The 20,682-nt window shown below is 57.9% G+C and overlaps 1 protein-coding gene across 3 annotated transcripts; it reads right to left on the bottom strand.

Moving 5' to 3' along the window:
* Window positions 1–3,859: 3,859 nt before the first annotated feature.
* On the bottom strand, window positions 3,860–20,652 carry SART1 (spliceosome associated factor 1, recruiter of U4/U6.U5 tri-snRNP). Of its 3 annotated transcripts, none has more exons than XM_045486824.1 (20): window positions 19,473–20,652; window positions 18,664–18,721; window positions 18,262–18,317; window positions 17,538–17,664; window positions 17,310–17,415; window positions 16,983–17,060; window positions 16,760–16,859; window positions 16,526–16,668; window positions 16,230–16,436; window positions 15,409–15,533; window positions 15,194–15,327; window positions 14,946–15,079; window positions 6,268–6,441; window positions 5,986–6,096; window positions 5,598–5,685; window positions 5,195–5,285; window positions 4,946–5,081; window positions 4,325–4,414; window positions 4,057–4,216; window positions 3,860–4,010 (listed from the first exon to the last, which is right to left on the bottom strand). In XM_045486824.1, exons 1-19 carry the CDS (start codon window positions 19,783–19,785, stop codon window positions 4,091–4,093), a joined length of 2,397 nt encoding a protein of 798 aa, XP_045342780.1. In that variant the 5' UTR covers window positions 19,786–20,652; the 3' UTR covers window positions 3,860–4,010; window positions 4,057–4,090. The 3 variants fall into 3 exon arrangements, with proteins under 3 accessions (XP_045342780.1, XP_045342778.1, XP_045342779.1); XM_045486822.1 differs by having other exon boundaries at window positions 3,860–3,944; window positions 4,095–4,216; XM_045486823.1 differs by having other exon boundaries at window positions 3,860–3,944; window positions 4,095–4,216; window positions 16,230–16,433.
* Window positions 20,653–20,682: the final 30 nt, after the last annotated feature.

The following is a 20,682-nucleotide window of genomic DNA, read 5'->3' as shown; positions in this document are numbered from 1 at the left end:
ATTGTGACCTGAGCCAAAACCAAGAGTCAGATGCTCAACTAAGTCACCCAGGCGCCCCATCTGTGTCTTTTTCATCCACCACATTCACCTCTCACCTTTTCTTGTGCCTTTTATTTTTGGTGAAACAGGTTCACTTGCCTGTGGACTGTCCATGCGTCATTTGGCTGTGTCCTAGTGGTGATGTCTTTTTTTTTTTTTTTTTTTTTAATGTTTATTTTCGTAGGAGAGAGAAAGCATGAGGAGGGGAGGAGCAAAGAAAAAGGGAGGCACAGAATCCAAAACAGGCTTCAAGCTGTCAGCACAGAGCCCGACGCGGGGCTCGAACTCACAAACCGTGAAATCACGCCCTGAGCCGAAGTCGAGCACTTAACCTACTGAGCAACCCCCCCACCTGGCGCCCCCCAGTGGTGATGTCTTAATATGCTCTGCCGTTGCCCGTGTTTCGTGTAGACTGGTAGGTAAATTTAGAAGCTATTGTTTTGGAAAGAACACTTCACAGGTGATGCTTCTGCATCACATCAGGAGGCATGTTCTGCTTTTAAGTGTGAAAATTGTGATTTTAGATGTGAAAATTGACCCGCGTGTTCAGGAATTGTTGGCAAGACGCATCTGTTATAAAGTCTATCGACCTTCACGTGATGGTTTCAGCAGCTGTTGGTCGAGTTCTTCATGATCCTGTTGATCAACCTTCATTAACCAGGCATTGCAAAAGGGTGATTTTTTTTCTCATTAGATCATTAGTTCTGTATTCTCAGCTGGAATTTTTCTAAAAGGAAAAGCTTTTCATTATTAGCTATTTGGTTACCCTCAAATATAATAATCAAGTAGAGGAGAAACAAGAAAAGTCTTGTTTTTTCTTTTTTTAACATTAATTTCAGCATTATCTGGCGCCTGTACCAGCCAGAGCCCAGCAAGGAGATAGAAGGAGCCACTTCAACAGTGAGAATGTTGTTTAAAGAACCGTTCAGCAAAGTCTTTAAGAACTGAGAAGGCAGGGGCACCTGGCTGGCTCAGTCGGTTGAGCGTCCGACTTCGGCTCAGGTCATGATCTCAGTCTGTGGGTTCGAGCCCCACGTCCTGCTCTGTGCGACAGCTCAGAGCCTGGAGCCCGCCTCGGGTTCTGTGCCTCATTCTCTCTCTGCCCCTCCCCCACTCGTGCTCTGTCTCTGCCTCTCAAAAAATAAAAGCGCACAACTTTTGAGAGTATTATGAACTCATGATTTTTTTAAATGTATTTGAGTGTGTTTGAACCCAAGTCATTAATATTTTTGATGCTTAAATCGTCCTATCTCTGGCTGGCGGTGGTCCCTTACAGGTGGCTCCTGTCAATCTGACAACCCCCATCCTAGGTTCCTTGCTATCCAGCGTGACAAGATACTTCAGGCTCAGCTTGTGTATTTCCTGCCCCAGACCCAGAGTCCACTTCTCTAAAGATACCTGATTCCTTTTAGTGGTAAGTGGTTTTTGTTTTTGTTTTTGAGAGAGAGAGAGAGCATGAGCAGAGGAAGAGAGAATCTCAAGCAGGCTCAACACTGCCAGTGCAGAGCCCGACCCTGGGCTCGATCTCACGAACTATGAGATCATGACCTGAGGCGAAATCAAGAGCCGGATGTTCAACTGAGACACCCCAGAGCCCCGTGATTTCTTAACTCATTTCTTAATGGCTCTTTTTATCCTTAGTTGATACCCCAGTAGGGGGTGTAAAGTCAAAATGTATTTTTTGTATCATTCAAAAGAATTTTTTGCTATGTTGCTATGCAATCAACTTGATATAAAATTCGGTTCACTTGTTTATTTAGGCTTTTAGGGATTGCTTTTATATTGACTTACATTTAAAAAATAATGTAAAAAACTTACCTGGTTTCCAAAGTCAAAATGAGAAAACAAGACACATCAGAGAAGTCCAGACTTCTTCCGAGTTTCCACTCAATTTTTTTTCTTCCATTGTTTATTTTAGAGAAAATAAGATTATTTGCATGTATTAACATCCCTCCACTTTGCTCAAAAGTTCAGAGGTCTGTCTAGCTTTAGCAGTCTCAATTCTTCAAGCTTTTGCTCTGTTAGACACCAAACCAGCTTCCAGGGGCTCCCACTGGTAAAACTTGGGACAATTTGAGGTGGGAGCTTTTGTCTCCATCTGGGAGCCAAGGAGGCGGGGCTCAGTGGGGGCAGGCACACAATGCACCCAGGGTCCCCAGGGTCGCGTAGATGATGAGCTGGGCGAGACCTGGCCTAGTGACCAAGGAGGGAAAGGGAATTTGAATGTTCCTCCCGCTGTTGCACCCCCTCCTCTGGGAAACAGCCCCTTCTGGGCACTTGACATTGAAGCCTCAGAGGCTTGACAACCCAGAGCCCTGCTCAGTAGGCTCGTTAAGCCACCTGGCTCCTTCCTGAGGATGTCAAGGGACGATGTGGGACCAGCTGGGAAGGGTGGGGCAGGGAGCATAGCTCCAGGGGGCAGTCATGGGCTTGGCGCTGAGGGGCGCCAAGGATGGCACCTCGGGGGCAGACAAGAAAGAATTCAGCTCACCAGCCTGTGCTCCGAGGACCTACTGCTAACAGCCCAGACTGGCACCTCTTTCCGGTTACATCGGGATGCCTGGGCCGGCCCTGCCTGTGCTGTTTCCGGCTCCGACAGTGACAGCCTCCTAAGGGACCGGCTGCCTACGGAGTGAGGCCTGAGGTCGGCATGGGCCCGGCCAGGGCGGGAGCCGCACAAGGCACGGTGACCGTGCACACCGCCAGCTGGGTCTCATGAGCTTCTGGGAGAAATGTCCTGAGTTCCAAACGCTAGACCCAGCGTTGGCGCCCTGAGCCCGCGGGCGGCCTTCCCCAGGGAGCGGAGGGGCAGCCGAGGTGGAAATTCAACCCGGGCGAGACCTCACACGAGGGAGACCACGAGCTCAAAGAAAGCGTGATGTGACCGCTTGCTGGGTTTGCCCGGCAAAACCGTCCCCAAGAGCAACCAGGACAACTGCGTGTCGCCCGAGCTCACACTTCCTGCAAGACCGTTTGAAACCAACCTTCTCTTCTACTTCGCGTTTGTTGGCCTCAAAAAAAAAACCTGCGAACCACCTGGAATGTGTTTGGGCACCGGCGGCAGCAGGACACCAGCTCTCCAACGGGAGCCTCGGTTCAGGGCTCTGGTGCGTCCCGTCGTGGCACGTCCAAGCCTCCTTCAGAGCTCGCCTCCCTGGGGAACCACACGCGGGACACGTCCCCAAGCAGACGGGGGCGGCACAGGGGCTCGAGGAACGCGGCGTGGAGCCCGGCCCACTGGCCCACGCGGTCCCGGGCCCCCGAGGGCAGTGATTCATGTGCCATCAGAGGCTGGAGAGACCAGGGTGACCGAGGCTCTAAAACCACCTCCACTTCTCACCCGACAGCCATCCCTGGCGAGGGTAAGGTGCGACCTTTGACAATCAGCCAGGACCTGAACCGCCACGCCGGGGGTGAGGGCGGGGGTGGAGGACTGTCCTAGAGGATCTGGACAGTCTCTCCCTCGTCTCTTCATCTGTGTCACTGGATGGCTGGGTCATACCTAGCAGATGTCAGACTCTGAGGCATCTCTGAGGGGTCCTGCTCGCCTCTAAATGCCAGGTGGGTGGGTGGGTGGGTAGATGGATGGATGGATGGATGGATGGATGGATGGATGGATGAACTCATTTAATCCTCACAAGACAGTCTATGAAGCAGAGGTGCTTTGTACAAATGGCAGAACTAAGGCTCAGAGAGATTCAGGGACCGTCCTGAGGTCACACAGCAACCAGAGCCCGCCTGAGGGCAGCAGATGCCCCGCCCAGCACTGCCTGCCCCTCCTCCCAGGTCTAACCCTGGAATCTGCACCATGACGAAGGAGGAAAAAATAAGGAGGGAACTTTATTTAATATTAAAGTCGCGGAGGGGATCGGAAGGGAGATCGGATTCACTTGGTGATGGTGTTCCTGCGGAGAGAAGAGAAGCATGAGGCTGGACACCGGCTTGGGCCTTCCCACCCGGTCAGGTGGCCCCTGCCCCTGCCCCCGCCCCTGCCCCCGCCCCTGCCCCGGCCCCTGCCCCGGCCCCGGCCCTGCCCGCCGTGCTTCCCCACTCACGCGTTCATGCTCTTGCCGCTGCCACTGAGCACGATATACGGGGTCTTCTGGGCCTTTTGCTTCTCCTGGAGCAAAGCCACTGTGCCCAGGGGCGTGTCGCTGGAGCTCATCTTCTTCAGGAGCTGCAGGACAAGGGCCAGTCAGCACAGGGCAGGAGTGGGCCCCATAAGACCCATCACCCCAGCACCAGCAGGTGCCGAAGCCACCCCACGTCTCCACGGGCCACCCACCGCCTCCTCGTCCAGCTTCTTCATCCGCCGCTCAGTCTTCATCTTGCCTGAGCCTTTCCCGTGGAAGCGGTGGGACAGCTGCCGGAAAGCCTAGGGACCCGGGGCAGGAACCGTGTGAGAGCCGCCTGTGCCCCAGAGGGCAGGGGAGGGGTGGTTGGGACGGGGCTGGAAGGCAGCGACCTGGCGCCCCCCAGGGGCTCCGCAGAGTCACAGAGACGGACTCGGGGGCCGGAGGTGCCGCGACAGGGACACTGAGGATCCTCAGTGAGACCTGCGTGCGGAGGCTGAGCCGGCCAGGGGCTGGGGCTGGGTGGGCCGTCCAGATTGACGGTGCACCCCGAGGCTGGGCTGGGAGCACGTGGGGAAGAGCGCCAGTGGGGCGGGGGCCTGGACACCAGCCACCAGAAAGGCGGCCCCCAGGGTAGGTCAAGCCACGAGGGGGCAGGCCGGCATCGGGCCCATGATGGAGCCTGCTGTGCCCCCCAGAGATGGAAACTGAGGCACAGGGGCTCTGACACCTTACCAACACTCCAGCCAAGACCCCGCGGTGCAGCTCTGCCTCCTCCGGGAAGGGCAGGGGCCCCACCTCTCCGTGACTCAGTCGCCCACAGCCCTGCTCACCTCCTTGGGCGTGAGTTTCCGGCCCGTCTCGTCCACATACTCAATCTTAACGTCGGGTTTGTAGCCGTCCTTCTCCTTGAAGTCCTGGGTAAAGCCTCGGTACTCCTCCCGCCGGCTGTACTTGTCGTCGATGGCCCTGGGTGCGAGACAGGGGGGGCCTCAGGGCCAGCACCGCCCACCCCGCCTGAGTTCCCCACAGCCTCCGGCCGGTGACACCCCCGTGACCCGCTGCCCAACCGCCCCACTCACATCTTGTCTTCGATGCAGTACACGGCCGACGGCAGGGACTTGTTGGGCGCCTTCACCCGGGCCACCTTCTGCACCGTGGTCTCCAGCAGCCCTGGGGAGAGGCGGTGGTCAGACTCCAGGAGGCCCGCCGGGTCCTCAAGCCAGGGTCTCTCAAGGCCACGGCCTGACCACTTCCACTGCCCCGGTTCTCCCCAGAGATGCCAAGACTTCAGGAGCGAGTGGTGGCTTTGTCGGGTGGGTGGGGGGGGGGCGGTGGGATGGGCAAAGCCGTCAAAAATGGGGTGACACGGCGCAGAAAGGCCAGATGCTGCTATGACCGCCCCAGACCTGGGGGCAGGGGGGCAGCTCGCAGGGCCCAGGGAGTGGCTCACCCTGCCGTCCCCGCAGGGCTCACAGCCCTCACCTTTGTTCTGACACAGCAGCAGGGCAGCTGCCAGCCCTCTATTCACGATGGGCTCCTCGTCCAGGATGGTGGTGGAGGAGGCAGAGAACTGGGGGGCGGCACACGGGACGAAGGTGGTGAGCGGGCCGCGCGGCCTCTTCTCCCCCCTCCCCCCCCACCCTCCCCCCCACCGCACACAACCGCGGTCCTTCCGGTGACCGGCCCCACGCCAGATGCCTCGCTGAATCCTCACCACGACCCTGTGAGCATCACAGGCCCCATCGCAGAGGGGGACGGCGGGGCTCTGAGACAACGGGCCACTGCTCCAGGTCCCCCGGCCCCCAACCCCGCTGCGCCGTGGGCCCCTGCTCCTCCCCCCCCACCCCCCGCCTCGCTCCGCGCCCCTCACATCCTGCTGCTGCTTCTCCTCGTCCAGGTTGACGGTGCTCCAGCCGATGTTCTCCTCCCCGTCGGACTCAGAGCCGCCGTTGGCCGAGCGTTCCTCGTCTCGTTCAAAGTCCTGGGGGTCAGGAGGCCAGGGTCAGCCCAGGGAGCCCCAACCCCTCCCCGCCCCCAGCCTCCTAACCCACTGGGGCCCTGAGGCTCGTTATTGGGGACCTGACCAGAGTGGGGGGGCCCAAGCCGGAGCCGAGGGGAGCAGGGGGGAGAGGCAGGCCGCCCGAGGACCCACCATGAGCTCTTCCTGTTCCTCCCGGTTGCCCGCCAGCCCGTAGGTGGGGATCTCCCCCAGCGTGCGGCAGAACTCCGACGTGGCGTTGAACACGATGGCCCCCTTCCGCTCGGGGTCCTCGTCTTCTTCCCAGCCCCGCTGGCGGGCTTCCAGCTTCTTCACAATCTCCACCACCTGGGGGAGGGAGCAGCTGTGGGCAAACCCAGAAGTTTCTGGGGAGGTGCCGTCGAGACCCAGAGGCCGCTCCTATGTCCACAGCGGACCTGGCTGGTCTCTGCTTCCTCCCTGGCTCCCCGTCCGCTCCCCCACTCTGCACCTACACCCATCTCGCTAGGTCACTCCTCTGCCGCAGAGCCATCGATGGCTCCCTTCTGCCCTTTAAATTAACATCCGGAATTCCACACAGCCGTTCTCCAAAGCCCCACAGCCTCACGTCTTCCTCTGGGACCGGGGCACCCAGGGCCTCTCGGCCACTCCACCGCCACCCACCCTTCACCCCACAAACTCCAGTTTCAAACACCTCTTCCAGAACCCTTCCCTGAGCCCACAGGGTGGGGAGACGCCTGTGGAACTCCCACACACTTCTGGCACCCACCGCCCCCCCGCACCGCCTGCCTCGCTCCTCCCTCAGGCCACCCTCTGGCCCAGCACGGCCCCAAGGCCCCTCACAACTCCGCTCCCGATGCCACCCACCGGTCCCCTCCACACCGCACTCCTATAAGCACCCAGGACCGTCTAGGATCTCCCCTCCTTCCACCCCACACTTTCGTGCTTTGCCCCGACAGCAAGCTCCTCAGAGAAGTTTCCAGTCACCACATCCACTTCCACACCCCTTCCTTCCATCCTGTTTTACTACGTTTATTTTTTTTAACGAATATCACCATAAACATAAAAGGGTCCGGGCACGTGCATGTTTAAAAATAGTAATAACTAAACACACACCCAGGCACCCATGGCCCACTCTCAGACATATCATTAATATCCTTTCAAGCCTGACTGTCTCCTCGCCCCTTTTTGGGCTCATGATTCACTGGCTTTACTCTCCTTTTTTAATAAAGTTTATTTACTTATTTTGAGAGAGAGGGAGAGAGATGGAGAGAGCTACCAGGGCAGGGGCAGAGAGAGAGAAAGAGAGAGAAAGAGAGACAATCCCAGGCAGGCTCTATTAGTGCAGAGCCCGATGGGGGGCTCCAACTCATAAACCACAAGATCATGACCCGAGCCGAAGTCGGACGCTTAACCAGCTGAGCCACCCAGGCGCCCCTCACTAGCTTTTCTTTACGGTTTTACCGCACAAGGACCCATCCACAAACAGGGTATTATTTTGTTGTACTTTTTTTTTTTTTTTTTTAAGTTTATTCTGAGAGAGAAAGAGCGCATAGTAGGGGGAGGGCATAGAGAGAGGGAGACAGAGAATCCCAAGCAGGCTCCATGTGGCCAGCACAGAGCCTGACACAAGGCTTGATCTCATGGTGTGAGATCGTGATCCGAGCCAAAATCAAGAGTCAGACGCTTAACTGACTGAGCCACCCAGGCGCCCCTGGTTGTGTGTTGTTTTTGTTTTTGTTTTTTTTTTGAGAGAGAGAGGGACAGAGACGGAGGGCGCAAGTGAGCAAGGGGCAGAGAGAGAGACAGAAAGAGAAGCGGGGCTCACCTGAAGCAGGGCTTGTGTTTTACCTAAGTGGGGGGCTCATGTTTTACCCGAAGCAGGGCTTAAGCTCACCCGATATGGGACTCGAACTCACGAACCGTGAGATCATCGGGACTCGAACTCACGAACCGTGAGATCGTGACCTGAGCCGAAGTGAGATGCCTAACGACTGAGCCACCTAGGTGCCCTGGTTGTGTATTTTTTTTTAAATGCTTTATTTTTGAGAAAGCACAAGCGGGGGAGGGGCAGCAAGAGGGGGACAGAGGTTCCAAAGCAGGCTCTGTGCTGACAGCAGCAAGCCCGAGTGGGGCTCGAACTCACGAACTACAAGATCATGGCCTGAGCCGATGTCGGACCCTCAACTTACTGAGCCACCCAGGTGCCCCCAGCTGCACGTTTTTAAAACATCATACAATCTGAACCGTGCTGCAGATTCCTCCGTGATTTGCTTTTTTTTTTTTTAATACGTTTTAAGATTCATCCTGACACGAGCGGCTATACTTCGTTAGCCTTTCACTACAGAATCGTGTTCCACGATGTGAACGTACTTAACCTAGGCACCTGGCGCTGCGGACGGCCCTTCTGTCTTTCCGCACAGGACGCAGCGACCAGCGACGTGACGCCCAGGCCCCGGAGCGCGCGGGCAAGTGCGTGTGAGGATTCTGGCTGCTCCAAACCCTGACACTTGATCCCGTCAGACTCGGACATTTCTGCCAAACGGTGCGGGCGGGACGTTGACGTCCTCGTGGCTCGCCTTTCCTTGACCACGAACGAAGCTGGGCCCCCCTGGGTCTCCAACTGGCTATTTCTCCTTCCGCTTCTGTGAAGTGCCTGCTGGGGTCTTCTGCCTGTTTCCCCATTTTGCCCATTTTTGTTGTTCGGATATTCTCGACACCAACCCTTCCATGACGGTTACGTGTACGTGGGCAGAGATCTTCTCCTGGCCCATCTTGGACTCCTCGTGACACCTTTTTCAAATAACTCCAGTTCTTAATTTCTAAGTAAATATTAGGGGTTTTTTTCCTCCCCTCATGGTTTACGCTTTACATTTTTATCGTTTAAAAATCTTTCTCCTAAAATCATCCAATCACACACACACAAAAAAAGCAAAAAAAAAAACCTGTGATGCCCCCGACAGGAGGTCCCTAGAGAAGGTCAAAATCACACGGACAGGAGGTAGAGCGCGGCTGCCTGGGGCCTAGAGATGAGAGTGTTTAATGGGAACGGAGTTTTAGGGTTCCAAGACAGGAAGAGTTCTAGGGATAGATGGAGACGGCTGGCTGCACAACCACGTGAAGGGATTTAACATCACTGAACTGAACATTTAAAAATGGTTAAGGGGCGCCTGGGTGGCTCAGTCAGTTGAGCGTCCGACTCTCCATTTTGACTTGGGTCACCATCCCAGGGTCGTGGGATGAAGCCCCAGGTCGGGCTCGGTGCTGAGTGGAGCCTGCTCGGGATGCTCTCTCTCCCGCTGCCCCTCTCCCCCACGCACTCTCTCTCTAAAATGTATATATATTAATAAAGGCCCAAGTGGCAAATTTTATGTTCTATGTATTTTAATGCAATTAAAAAAAGGAAAAAAATTTTTCTCTGCTACAAAGTCACAAACATAATTTCCTTAACTTTGTTCTGAAATGTCCTATCCATTAACGCAGCTGTTATGGACTGCGCTGCGTCCCCCCAAAATTCCTATGTTGAAACCCTACCCCCAGTACGACTGTGTTTGGAGACAGGGCCTTTAAGGAGATGGTCATGGTCAGAGGTCATAAGGGTGAGGCCCTAATCCAGCAGGTTGGTATCCTTGTAGAGAGAGAGCGACACCCCAAGGATGCAGGCACACGGGGAAAAGGCCACGAGAGGCCACGGTGAGAAGACGGCCACCGACAAGCCTCAGGAGCAGCCAAAACTCCTGAACACCCTCCCGAGATTTCAGACTCCAGGACTTTGAGAAATAAATTTCTGTGGCTTAAACTACCTTGTCTGTGGCATTTTGTCACGGCAGCTCTAGCTGCCTAAAACAACAGTGTACCTGTCTTCTTTAATGTCTTTTGAAAACAGACTAGGATCTTCCCCGTACAGATCTTTTTTTTTCTAACGTTTATTTTTGAGGGAGACGGAGTGCAAGCGGGGGAGGGGCAGAGAGAGAGGAAGACACAGAATCCGAAGCAGGATCCAGGCTCTGAGCTGTCAGCACAGAGCCCGACGTGGGGCTCGAACTCCTGGACCGTGAGCCGAAGTCGGGACACTTAACGGACTGAGCCCCCCAGGCGCCCCTCCCTTCCAAATCTTACGCATCATTTACTCCTTTTTATTTTGTTGCTATCTTCCTTATCCGTTACTCGTTTAGAAAAGATAGAAAACATCTGTTTAGCAACCTGTCTATTGCTTGCCCGTATTACCTCACCACCTGTAACGCCTTCATAAACACTATCTTTTTTTAACATATCTTCTATCTCTTGCTGGGGTACAGAAACACGACCGGCTTTCCTCTGGTAATCTCATATCACCAACCTCACTACAGCCTGCCTGATCTGCCCGCATTTCCCACCGAGGCCACTTTGGGCAACAGCACGGATGACCTCCGTGCTGCCCAATCCAGAGGTCAGCGCTCATCCCGGATACCCTAATTCTCCATAGCATTTGTCACAGATGCCTCCTGTCAAGAACCTCTCGGCACGGGGCTTCGAGGACAACACCCGTCCTCCCGGTCTTCCTCACGCACTCTCCTCCTCGGGCTCCCCTCCTTTATCCACACTCACCGTCCTGGGGACTCTACCCACTCCTATGGCTTTTGACTCGCGTCTCCATACTTACTGACTTCTGCATCTATCCTCCAGCCTCAGCCTCTCCCTTGACGTTCAAGTTCTTGCATCCAACTGCCCGTTTGGTGTCCAACACGTCTAATAAAAAGGCACCTCAAACACAGCCAAAACCGAACCCTTGGGTCGTCTCCCCCAAACCTGTCCTCCCCTAGCCCTTCCCATCTCAGGAACGGCCCTCCCTGCTCCTTAACTCAGTCAACGGCCAGCTGTTCAAGTCAGGGTTCCTAGGGGACGTCCTTAACCTCTCACACCCGCTCGCGATCTCGCATGCGATCGGTCCATCAGCCAACACTGTCAATTCCACCCTCAAGATGCACTCCGCACACAGCGGCTTCTCCTGGTCTCCACGGTCCCCAGCGGGCCACCATCCCACCTGGTCTTCCTCCGACAGAACCGCACCGGCTAAACCTACCGCGAGAGCAAGCCCCCGCCTGACGTGGCCTCTGCCCACCTCCTTCCCTGCCACTCTCCCCGTGGCTCACGCCACACGGGCCTCACCCAACTTCCTGAGCGAGCCCAGTCGCTCCTGCCTCAGCGCCTCAGGTACCAGGCGCTCCCTCACCTCGGAACCGTGCCCTAGGATGTCGCTGAGGCTCACTTCATCTCGTCTCAACCGTCACCTCCTCAGGGAGGCCCTCCCTGACCAGCCGACTGAAAACGGGAATGCTCCTTTACTCCTGATCTCCCCACCGCCTCGCCCTTTCCTCTCTCTCCTCTCCTCACGGCGGTTCTCACCGCCAGATGTTGTTCTGCCCTCTCTCATCTAGAACAAAAGTTTCACGAGGACAGACACTCCTGTGCTTTCAGCTGCCGTGTTCCCTGCTGGACGCTGGGCGTTTGGCAAGTTACTCGCCGCGGAATGACACGAACATCCCGCGGCACCGTGAACTCTGTGAAGGTGCAGAGAGCAGCCCCGCCTCATTCCTGACGTCCCGCGGGGCGCAGGCCCTGGCATGTGGGGGGCACCTGCTGCTCCCGGACGCCCATCACCTCCCGGCCTCCTCACTTTCACTGTGGATTCCAGCACCCGGCTTCCTGCCTTCCCTCTGCTCCTCCTCTCGTCTGCACTCTCGGGGACCTCTGCCTCCAAAGGACCCATCCAACCACTACCCCAGAGGTTTGCTGAACTCCTGGCCGCTAACAACCGGTTCCCCAGCCTCTCCCCCCCTACCCTCCCCCGCCAGGGCTCACCCTCCCAGCCCTGGCTCATCATCACCGACATCCACAGCCCCGCCCCGTCTCCTCTCCATCTGCTGCCCCCCATCTTCCCAGCTCACTTACCCTGTAAACCTCAATCCAGTAACTCCCCCCCACCTCACCGGGACTCCAGTCCCGTCCTCCCACCCGTCGCCCCTCCTGGTGCGTCCGTACCACCCAGCGTGCATTCTGTGCGTCAGCAGGGTCCCTCCTCTGCAACACTTTACCTTGTCTCTCCCCTCGACAAACCCAACCCGGATTCCTCCCAGACATCACCTACTTGGCTGACAACACGGAGCACCTGGACGGGCCGCAGAAACCCTTAAATGCGCAGACCCGCTTCCGACTCGCGACCCCTTGTTGCAAATGCGGAGTCTCCGTTCACCTGCCCAGCAGACCTGCTTTTCGCCCTGTACCCGACTCCGGGCTCCAACACAGCGCCCCACCTCCCCAAGACCCCGCGTCCACCCCCACCCTCCACCTCCCCGCTGGAAAACAGACAACCAGACGGGTTGTCTCCCTTAACTTCGTCCCCCCACCAGCCACCTGCACCTGCCGTGCCCGCTCCTGCCCTCCCCGAGACAAACCACGACGTGACCTGGCTCCACTCAAAGGCCACCCCGACCAGCACTCCAGGTCCCACCCCTGCCTTGCTCCTTAAGGGTTTGCTCCTGAAAATAGCTCCTCCCTTCTCTTCACTTCTCTCGCTCCCTGGGATCGGCAGCGAGCACACTCGTGAATCGCCGTCACTTAAGAAAACCTTCTGAGAATTTAAAACTGGATTAGACGTTGGTTCAAAACCAAAAGGCGTTGGGGGCATAACTGGGAAGTTTTGTCACGGACTGCTATCAGAGGATTTATGGGATTTTTTCCTCCGGGGAAGGTGGGGTCCCCTGAGCCTGGGGTTCAGCGAGTGCCATATGGGATTTTTAAGGGAACACAGCTACGTAAGGCAATGTCCTTATTTTTAGAGATGCCTGCTGAAGTGCCTCGGGGGAAAGAGTCACAGAGTCCGCAACTTACTTTCAGGGATTCAGAAAAAACAGAAAAGAGAAAGCGAGGAGAGAGCACTGTGACAAAATGTTTACAAATACTGAATTAAGAGGACGTGTAAAAAAGCTCATCATGGGGGCGCCTGGGGGGCCCAGTCTTGGTTAAGCGTCTGACTTCAGCTCAGGTCACGATCCCGTGGTTCGCGAGTTTGAGCCCCACGTCGGGCTCTGTGCTGACAGCACAGAGCCTGGAGCCTGCTTCAAATTCTGTCGCCCTCTCTCTCTGCCCCTCCCCGTTCTCTCTCTCTCAAAGATAAATAAACATTAAAAGTAATTTAAAATTAAGGAAGTTCATTATGATACTCTTTCAACTGCCCTGCACCTAACTACTGCGGGGTGCGGCCCAGCCATGTTTACAAACACCCCCAGGTGACTCGGGCTCAGCCCAGGCTGAGAACCATCGGGCCACGTGACCTCTGCGCAGTCCTTCCAGCCACAAACTCTACGATTCTTAGATCCGATCTGTAAAATACTAACACTATTAACCGTTAAGTACAGAAAAAAAAAAAAAAAACCTACTCTCCATCACGCCCCCTTCAGCTACTGCCCATTTCTCTGACCCTCTTTAGGGCAGCGGTGGACAAAGTACCCGCCACCACCTGCTGCCACAAATAAAGTTTTACCGGGTCGCAGCCATGCCCCGCTGCAACGGCCGAGCGCCTGAGCCCCCGCGCTCCAGTGTTCGTGCGGTCCACCTGCTCCGGCTCTAACTGTCCCAAGTTGCCGCCCTCGCTTCCGTGTCTCCTCAGTCTTGCTGACACACTGTGCCGCACCTGACCCGCCTGTCCCTCCTTGAAAGTCCTTCTTGGCTTCTGGGAGCCCCACTCCCGCGGCTCTCCTCGACTTCAGGGGCTGCTGCTTCTCGGATCCCCCCGCAGGAGCTCCCACTGCTCTGCCCCACCGGCTGGGCACGCAGGGCTCCCTGTCCCGGCCTCTCTCTGTCTCTCTTGCTCCAGAAGTGGCAGGGGTAGGATTAAAAGCGCAGACTTTGGAGTCAGGCTGTTCAAACCCACGTACCAGTCACGTAACCCTGGGCAACTTGCCCAAGTGAGTCGACAGAGCACGCAAGCGGTGCCCAGACACGCTAGTGCCCGCTGAGGGTCAGCAACGACCGAGGCCATACGGACCGCCGGCCCCTCTGCTCAGCTCACGCCACCGGGTCCTCAAGTGTCCTAGGCCAATCCCTGCGAGGCTGGCTCCTCGGTGTTAAGAAGTCTCAGCTCAGATGCCGCCCCCTGCGAGATCTCCCCCAGACAGCTGATGCAAGACGCCAGCCCCCCAGCCGTCGGCTCCGTCTTCCTGGGTTTGGTCTGCCCGGCTCGAGGCACCACCAGAGTGTGTTCGTGCACGCGTGCCGGCCTCCACCCCCAGCTAGAAACGCAGTTCCGTGAGCACAGGGCCCCTCGCAGTCCCGCTCACCTATGACTCCCCAGCCCTCGGGACGATGCCTTACTCGCGGCAGGCACGCAGCACCCAACCACAGAAGGGAGGGAGGCAGGGAAGGCTCCAACCCTACGCCACCTTAGAGCAAAAACACCGCTCCAACCTAGGGATCTGCTAACGACGTGATGTTAAACAAAAAAGAGGATCCTGGGGGCGCCTGGGTGGCGCAGTCGGTTAAGCGTCCGACTTCAGCCAGGTCACGATCTCGCGGTCCGTGAGTTCGAGCCCCGCGTCAGGCTCTGGGCTGATGGCTCAGAGCCTGGAGCCTGCTTCCAATTCTGTGTCTCTCTCTCTCTCTTTGCCCCTCCCCCATTCATGCTGTGTCTCTCTCTGTCCCAAAAATAAATAAAACGTTGAAAAAAAAAAAAAAAAAAAAAAAAAGAGGATCCTGGCCGGAGTGCAGGTGCCGTGCTCACGGGGACAGGGCGCCACGGCACACCCGTCCCCGGAGACCCCAGCCCTGGAGAGGCCAGCACCCACCCGCTCCCGCCCAGCCCCGGGGCCCCCTACCTTCTCGCCGCTGTCCCGCAGCTGTTGCAGCTGCCGCAGGCGGCGCCCCTTTTCCAGCTGCTTCTGTAGCTCCAGCTCCGCCTCGTCCTCCTCCAGCGCCTCTGGGGACCCGGCCTGCGCGCCTCCAGCCTCCTCTGGCGGAAACACGGGAGGCCTCTGCTCGAATCACCCCCTTGCCCCAGGGTGCTCGTCCCTGCCCTTGACCGCTCCCCCCACCCCACCAGCCCCCGGCCGGCAGGGCGCCTCACCCTCATCGCTGATGTCCATGTTCTCCACGCGGGTGTCATCCGACTGCGGGGGCTGAGGCACCGGCTCCTTCTCCTCCTCCTCCGGGGCCTCCTCATCTGCCTCAGGCACTCGGCGCCGACCCCGGCCCCGCAATCTGGGGGGAGAGGCCTCTCGGGTGAGCACGGGCCCCTGGGCCAGGCCAGCCCCCACCCCGCACCCCTCTTTCCAAGCACACCTGGAACCAAAGTCCCCGTCTTGAGTCTGGTCCCCAAGAGGCAATAAGTCATCGGCCCGCACGACCACCTCCTTCTCTTTCTTGCGGATCTTCTTCACCCTCCGTTTGGTCTTTTTAAAGGTCACCTAAGGGGAGGAGAGGCGACACCTGAGACGGGGAAGGCGGGCGGCCACGAGCCCCCGAGAACGAACACTTCCTTAGCGCTCCTCCGTGCCAGCCTCTGTCCTAAGCGCTTCCCGCACACAGACAACACGTGAGGGAGGTGGGACTTCGTCCCACCTGTGAGATGACGAAAACTGAGGACAGAGAGTCTGCGTTCCTTGCCTCAGGTTGCCCAGCTGAGAGGGACAGCCAGGATTGCGAACCTTGTTTTTGTGGCTCAGGGGGTCCTGCTCTTAATCACGTGGCCAAGCAGTTCACCGCGCCCGGCGTCGACCTCTGCGTTCACAATCCTCCCAAACACAAACTCCACACACAGCTGTAAACTTACACTCACCCACGCTGTCACTAACCCTTGCAATGGCCCTCAAGACGGGGGCTCCTGCCATTCCCATTCCAAACGGGGAGCCTCGGCCTCACGGTTAAATGACTCCCCCAAAGCACGAGCTGGCAGAACCTGAACACGAACTCAGGACCATCTGTCTCAACGGTCCCCGTTCTGTTGGCAGCCTCTGGCTCCCTGCCACACCGCCCTGCTTACCCATGAGGGCCAAGACCCTCACACTCGATCCCCCACAGCTCATCTGGCCGCACAGGACCCGGGAGGAGGGGGAGGAAGCCCCACCCCATCACAAGCCGTGGCCGGAGGGCTCGGGGCTCACCATCTCCTCGGGGGTGAGGTACTCGGAGGCGAGCCGGGGCCCGACTGTGCTCAGGGACTGAGCCTGTAGCCGCAGCTTGGCCCGGATCTCCTCCAGCTCCCGTTCCCGCAAGCCATCAGCGGTGCCGCCCTGCTCCAAGCGGAAGGAGTGCGGCCGCTCGCCCTCGAGCTCCTCGTCGTACTTGGACAGGATGGAGCGGGGTTTCTGCTGCAGGACAAGAGGGACAGGTCGGGATCCAGCCTGTTCCTGAAAAGCCCCAGAGCCCCCATCTCACAGCCCCGTGCTGCCCGGCCTGCCTGGGCCAAGCCGTCCACACTCTCATCCTCCGCATATGGCAAGTAGTCGGGCTTCTTCTTCCGTAGCTCCACGTTTTTCTCTGCCCGCTCCTTATCTACGAGGTTCACGTTCACCAGGACATCCTCCTCCTCCTGCAGCACACCTGCGGACAGGGCAGGAGCAGCGGCCACTCACGTCTGCCCTCAACTCAGCAGTGCCTACGTCCCCAACCAGAGCACCTGAGCTCAACCCACCTTTGTCCTTGAGGGTGAGGATCACGGTCTCCCCCTCTCGGAAGGAATCGATAGCGTGCTCCACGGTGAGGCCCTGGAGGTCCCGGGCACTGTACAGGTCCTACAAGGCAGAGGGAACGTCCAGACAAGTCAGGAGCCCGGACTCCCCGAGCCCTGGGACCCCAGCACTAAGGACAGTGGTGCGTCCACCCCTCCCTGCCCTCAGCCGCTGCAGCAGCCTTACCTGCCGCCTCTGCCCAAACTCCTCCTCCACCAGAGTGCTGACACCAAACTCTTGGTCCATCTCCTCCAGCAGTTTGGCCTGCGGGATGGGAGGGGGGTGACCTATGACCTCACGCCATTCGGCATCACTGGAAGACACGTGGGACTTTACCAGGTGGGAGTGCAGAAAAAGCAGGCCATTGTAGGGAACCCAGAGCAGACAGCATTGACCGTGGGCCTCCTACCTCTCTGAGCCCGGTCACCTCCCAAGAACAAGCCTCCTGCCTCACCAGCCGGTCGGGCTGCCAGAGGCCCTGGGTGACCGCCCCCAGCTTCCCCGGGCGCTCACCCTCTTCTCCGCCAAGTCCTTCTCCTTCTGAAGCTGCCGGCTCCGCTCAATCCAGGCCGCGGTGTCGTCCAGCCACGGGTCATCCTCCCCCAGTGTCTTTATCTTCCTGAAGAGGAAAGAAAGTGGCCTTCTGGAGAACCCCTTTCCTGCTCCCCCAACCTGACTCAAGAGCTCCCCGGCAGCCTCCTCAGGTCCTTCCCTTGTCCACCCCGGCAGGGACCCCCTCACCCCAGCTTCTGGTTCAGGAGGCGCTTTTCTTTGGCGGCTGCCAGCTTCTCCCGTAGCTCCTCTCGCTGTCTCAAGGCCATGGGATTGATGACATCGGCTGCCACGGGCTCCTCCTTGGTGCCCGCCTCTGGAAGGGGGGCCCAGACGTGAGGCTATGCCTGCCCGTGGCTGGTGGGGAGAGGAGGGAGCCACTCACCCTGCCCCCTTCCAGCTCAGGGGGCCAGAAGGGGCCAGGAGAGGGGGGATCGAACCCTTCACCTAACTCCTCCCACTACATCTCCACACTTCCGTGTCACCCCGCACAGTATGATGGCACCCTCTACGCCTTACAAGCCCCCCAAGTCATGCTTTAAAAAACAAACACACCTGACACGTGCACAGCTCAGGTCAGTTTGTAGCAGCTACGCATGTGTCTGAGCCTGATTAATGCTGCCTCACAGCCCAAGGCTAGCACGTGATGCTAGCCATTTGAACTTAAAGAATAAGCTGATTCCCAAACCCCCATGACCACTGTAGGGAGAAGCCTCATGTCTATTGGCAACTACGTACACACATACACACACACACACACACACACACACACACACACACACACACACGGACAGCGCCACTAAATGGAGCTGAACCTGTGCCATAACCCCACCCTCCTCAGAGACCCCTTCAGATGGTCCTTTTCTTCCACCAAAATACCCTCCCTCACCCCCATCCTCAGCCCCACACTCACCCTTCTTGACAGCATTGACCTCCAAGGGTTTCAGCCCCAACTTTGCCCGGAGTTTACTGAGGGCAAGAGATACAACTGTTAGGAGCCGTCAACGAAATAGGTGCACGAAAGACATTTCAGGACAGACGGGGTGAAAACAGGATGAGACTGAGAGATCACGAGGGTCCCCAGAACAGGACCTGACCCAGGCAGCCTAGGACATTGGGGAACACGGGCACTAGGCCTGGCCTGCCCCTTAACCAGCGGGCCATCCTTCCTCTCAGATCTTAGCGTCCTCTTCTGTAACTCAGATGGTCATTCGGCACTTCTGATTTCAATGAGAATGCTTTAGTGTGGGGAAGGCCACCCCCAAGAAGCTGTCCCAGAAAATAAAAGCAGAAACATACGGGAGACGGAACTTACTTGGTCTCCTCGATGCTGAGTGATGAGGCATCTCCTGAGCTCGTTTTGGAGCCGGCGGCTAGAACAAGAAGAAGCCTGGCTCAGGTGCCGAACACAGGCCCAAAGATGAGGGCCTCTTCCAAACTCCTCCATTTCAGGAGACGACACAACCACCCACCTAGCTGCTCCAACCAAAACTCAAGGAGTCATTTTCATTTCCTTCCTCTTCCCACCCTCATCCAAGTGCTAAGATGTCTTAAATTTCTTCCGCAAAACACGATTTCGATCTGTTCGGGTCTCTCCATCCTGCTACTGCCTCGGTGCAGACCACTATCAGCCCTCACGTGGCCTCCACTCTTGACTACTCTTGAGCCAGTTCTCAATGCGGTGACACTAACAACATGATCAACTCACTCCTCGGCTCAAATCTACGGCTCCCGACCACCCTCAAGACAAAACTCAAATTTCTACAGGGTCCTTTGCGTTCAGACCCGTTTCTTATCCCTGCTATGAGCCCTGCACGATCTGCTCAATACCAGATTTCTTCCTGTCTCTACCCACGCTGGGACTACTTCATTCATCCGTTCACTCAACACATTTACTGAGGGCCTGGGACGTGCCAATTGCAAGGAAAACAAAATCTCTGCCCTCGCGGAGCGCAGTAGAGGGAGACAACCCTCAACCCCAAATAACCACAGAAGGCCCTTTAATGAGTGCCGACGAAGACAGCCTGGGGGTGCCCAGGCCCAGAGTACTCGGCCTGCACACACCCAGGCCCTCCCGCTCCGGGGCCCCGGGTACGCCCCGCCCCCACAGGCCACGCCCCTCACCGGCCTCGTAGCCGTCATCGCGCTTCTCCCGCTTCACGCGCCGCTCGGAGGGCTCTGCCTGGCTGCGCTCCCGCCCGTGCGCGCCGCTGCGGGCCTCGACCTCGGCCCCGCGCCGCCCGCTCCCGCGCTCGCCCCCACGCTCCCGGCTCCGTTTCCGTCGTTCGCCGCCGCTACTGCCGCCGCCGCCGCTCCGGTGCTTGTGTTTTTTGTGCTCCCGGTGCCGCGGCGGCTGCTCGGTGGCGCCTCCGGTGCTGGCCGCCGCCGTCGTCCCGGCCGCCTCCTTCTCCCCGCGATGCTTCTTCGACGACCCCATGGTGGCACGTCCGCCCCGAGCCCGGCCGCCGCCGAGGCCCGACGATGCAAAATGGGAACACTTCCGGGTCGCCCGGCAGCCGCAGTCGTGTTGCCGGAAACCAAGAGCGGCCGCTTCCGTCGTTCGCGCCGGAGCCTGCCCCAGAGGTTCACGGGAAGGCTGGGATCGGAGCCCCGCGGCGCAAGAGCGGCCGCGTCGGTGGGGGTGGCGGTCTTTAAGCTGGTAGCCTGACTGCGCATGCGCTCCGGGGGTTGCGTCGACCGGATGTAGTGGTTACGGGTCTCTCCGCTGGAAGCGCTCTACGCCAGGCACCCGGGAGCTGGAAGCGCCCGCCCGGCAGCGGACGTTCCGTGTCTCACGGACTTGCTGTGGACGGCGCCCGGCGCTCCTTGGGCGTCCTCCTAGTGGACTCCCCAGGGTCCTGGCTCCATCGGGTGTCGGACAGCGCAGCATGGTCTCCTGACACCCGTGGCTCCACAGTCCAGCCTCCAAGCCCCGGCAACCAGTATGGTCAGCAGACGCCGCCTTCCCACGAGCCTTGGATTGGGCTTTTTAACCTGTACTCCGGAACTCCCTAAAACTGAGTGTAGAATTTCGGCACATCTGTGTATGTGAGCCACCCCCACCCCCCACCCCCCCTTGGAGGGCATCTCACTTGAAATTAAGTTAAAAGCCCAATTGGGGCGCCTGGGTGGCTCAGTCGGTTGAGCGTCTGAGTCTCCGACCCTCGGCTTCGGCTGGGGTCATGATCTCAGGGTTCCTGAGTTCCTGCACTGGCAGTGCAGAGCCTGCTTGGGATTCTCTCTCTGCCGCTACCCTGCTCGCGCATGTCCTCTCTCTCAATAAATAAACTTAAAAAAAAAAAAAAAAAAAGGCTCAATTCACATCCCTCCTCAC

This window comes from Leopardus geoffroyi, chromosome D1 (assembly GCF_018350155.1).
Source record: "Leopardus geoffroyi isolate Oge1 chromosome D1, O.geoffroyi_Oge1_pat1.0, whole genome shotgun sequence".
NCBI classification, from domain to species: Eukaryota; Metazoa; Chordata; class Mammalia; order Carnivora; family Felidae; genus Leopardus; species Leopardus geoffroyi.
Note: the sequence above shows the minus strand (reverse complement) of the source record. Positions and strands in the feature narration are given on the sequence as shown.

Coding starts and splice junctions, on each gene's coding strand:
- SART1 (XM_045486822.1), bottom strand. CDS start 19,785: ATGGGGTCGTCGAAGAAGCATCGCGGGGAGAAGGAGGCGGCCGGGACG. Junction 6,442..14,945: donor TGCGGGACAGCGGCGAGAAG/GTAGGGGGCCCC, acceptor TCCCTCCCCCAG/GTGGTGGAGATTGTGAAGAA. Junction 5,082..5,194: donor TACTGCATCGAAGACAAGAT/GTGAGTGGGGCG, acceptor TCTCGCACCCAG/GGCCATCGACGACAAGTACA.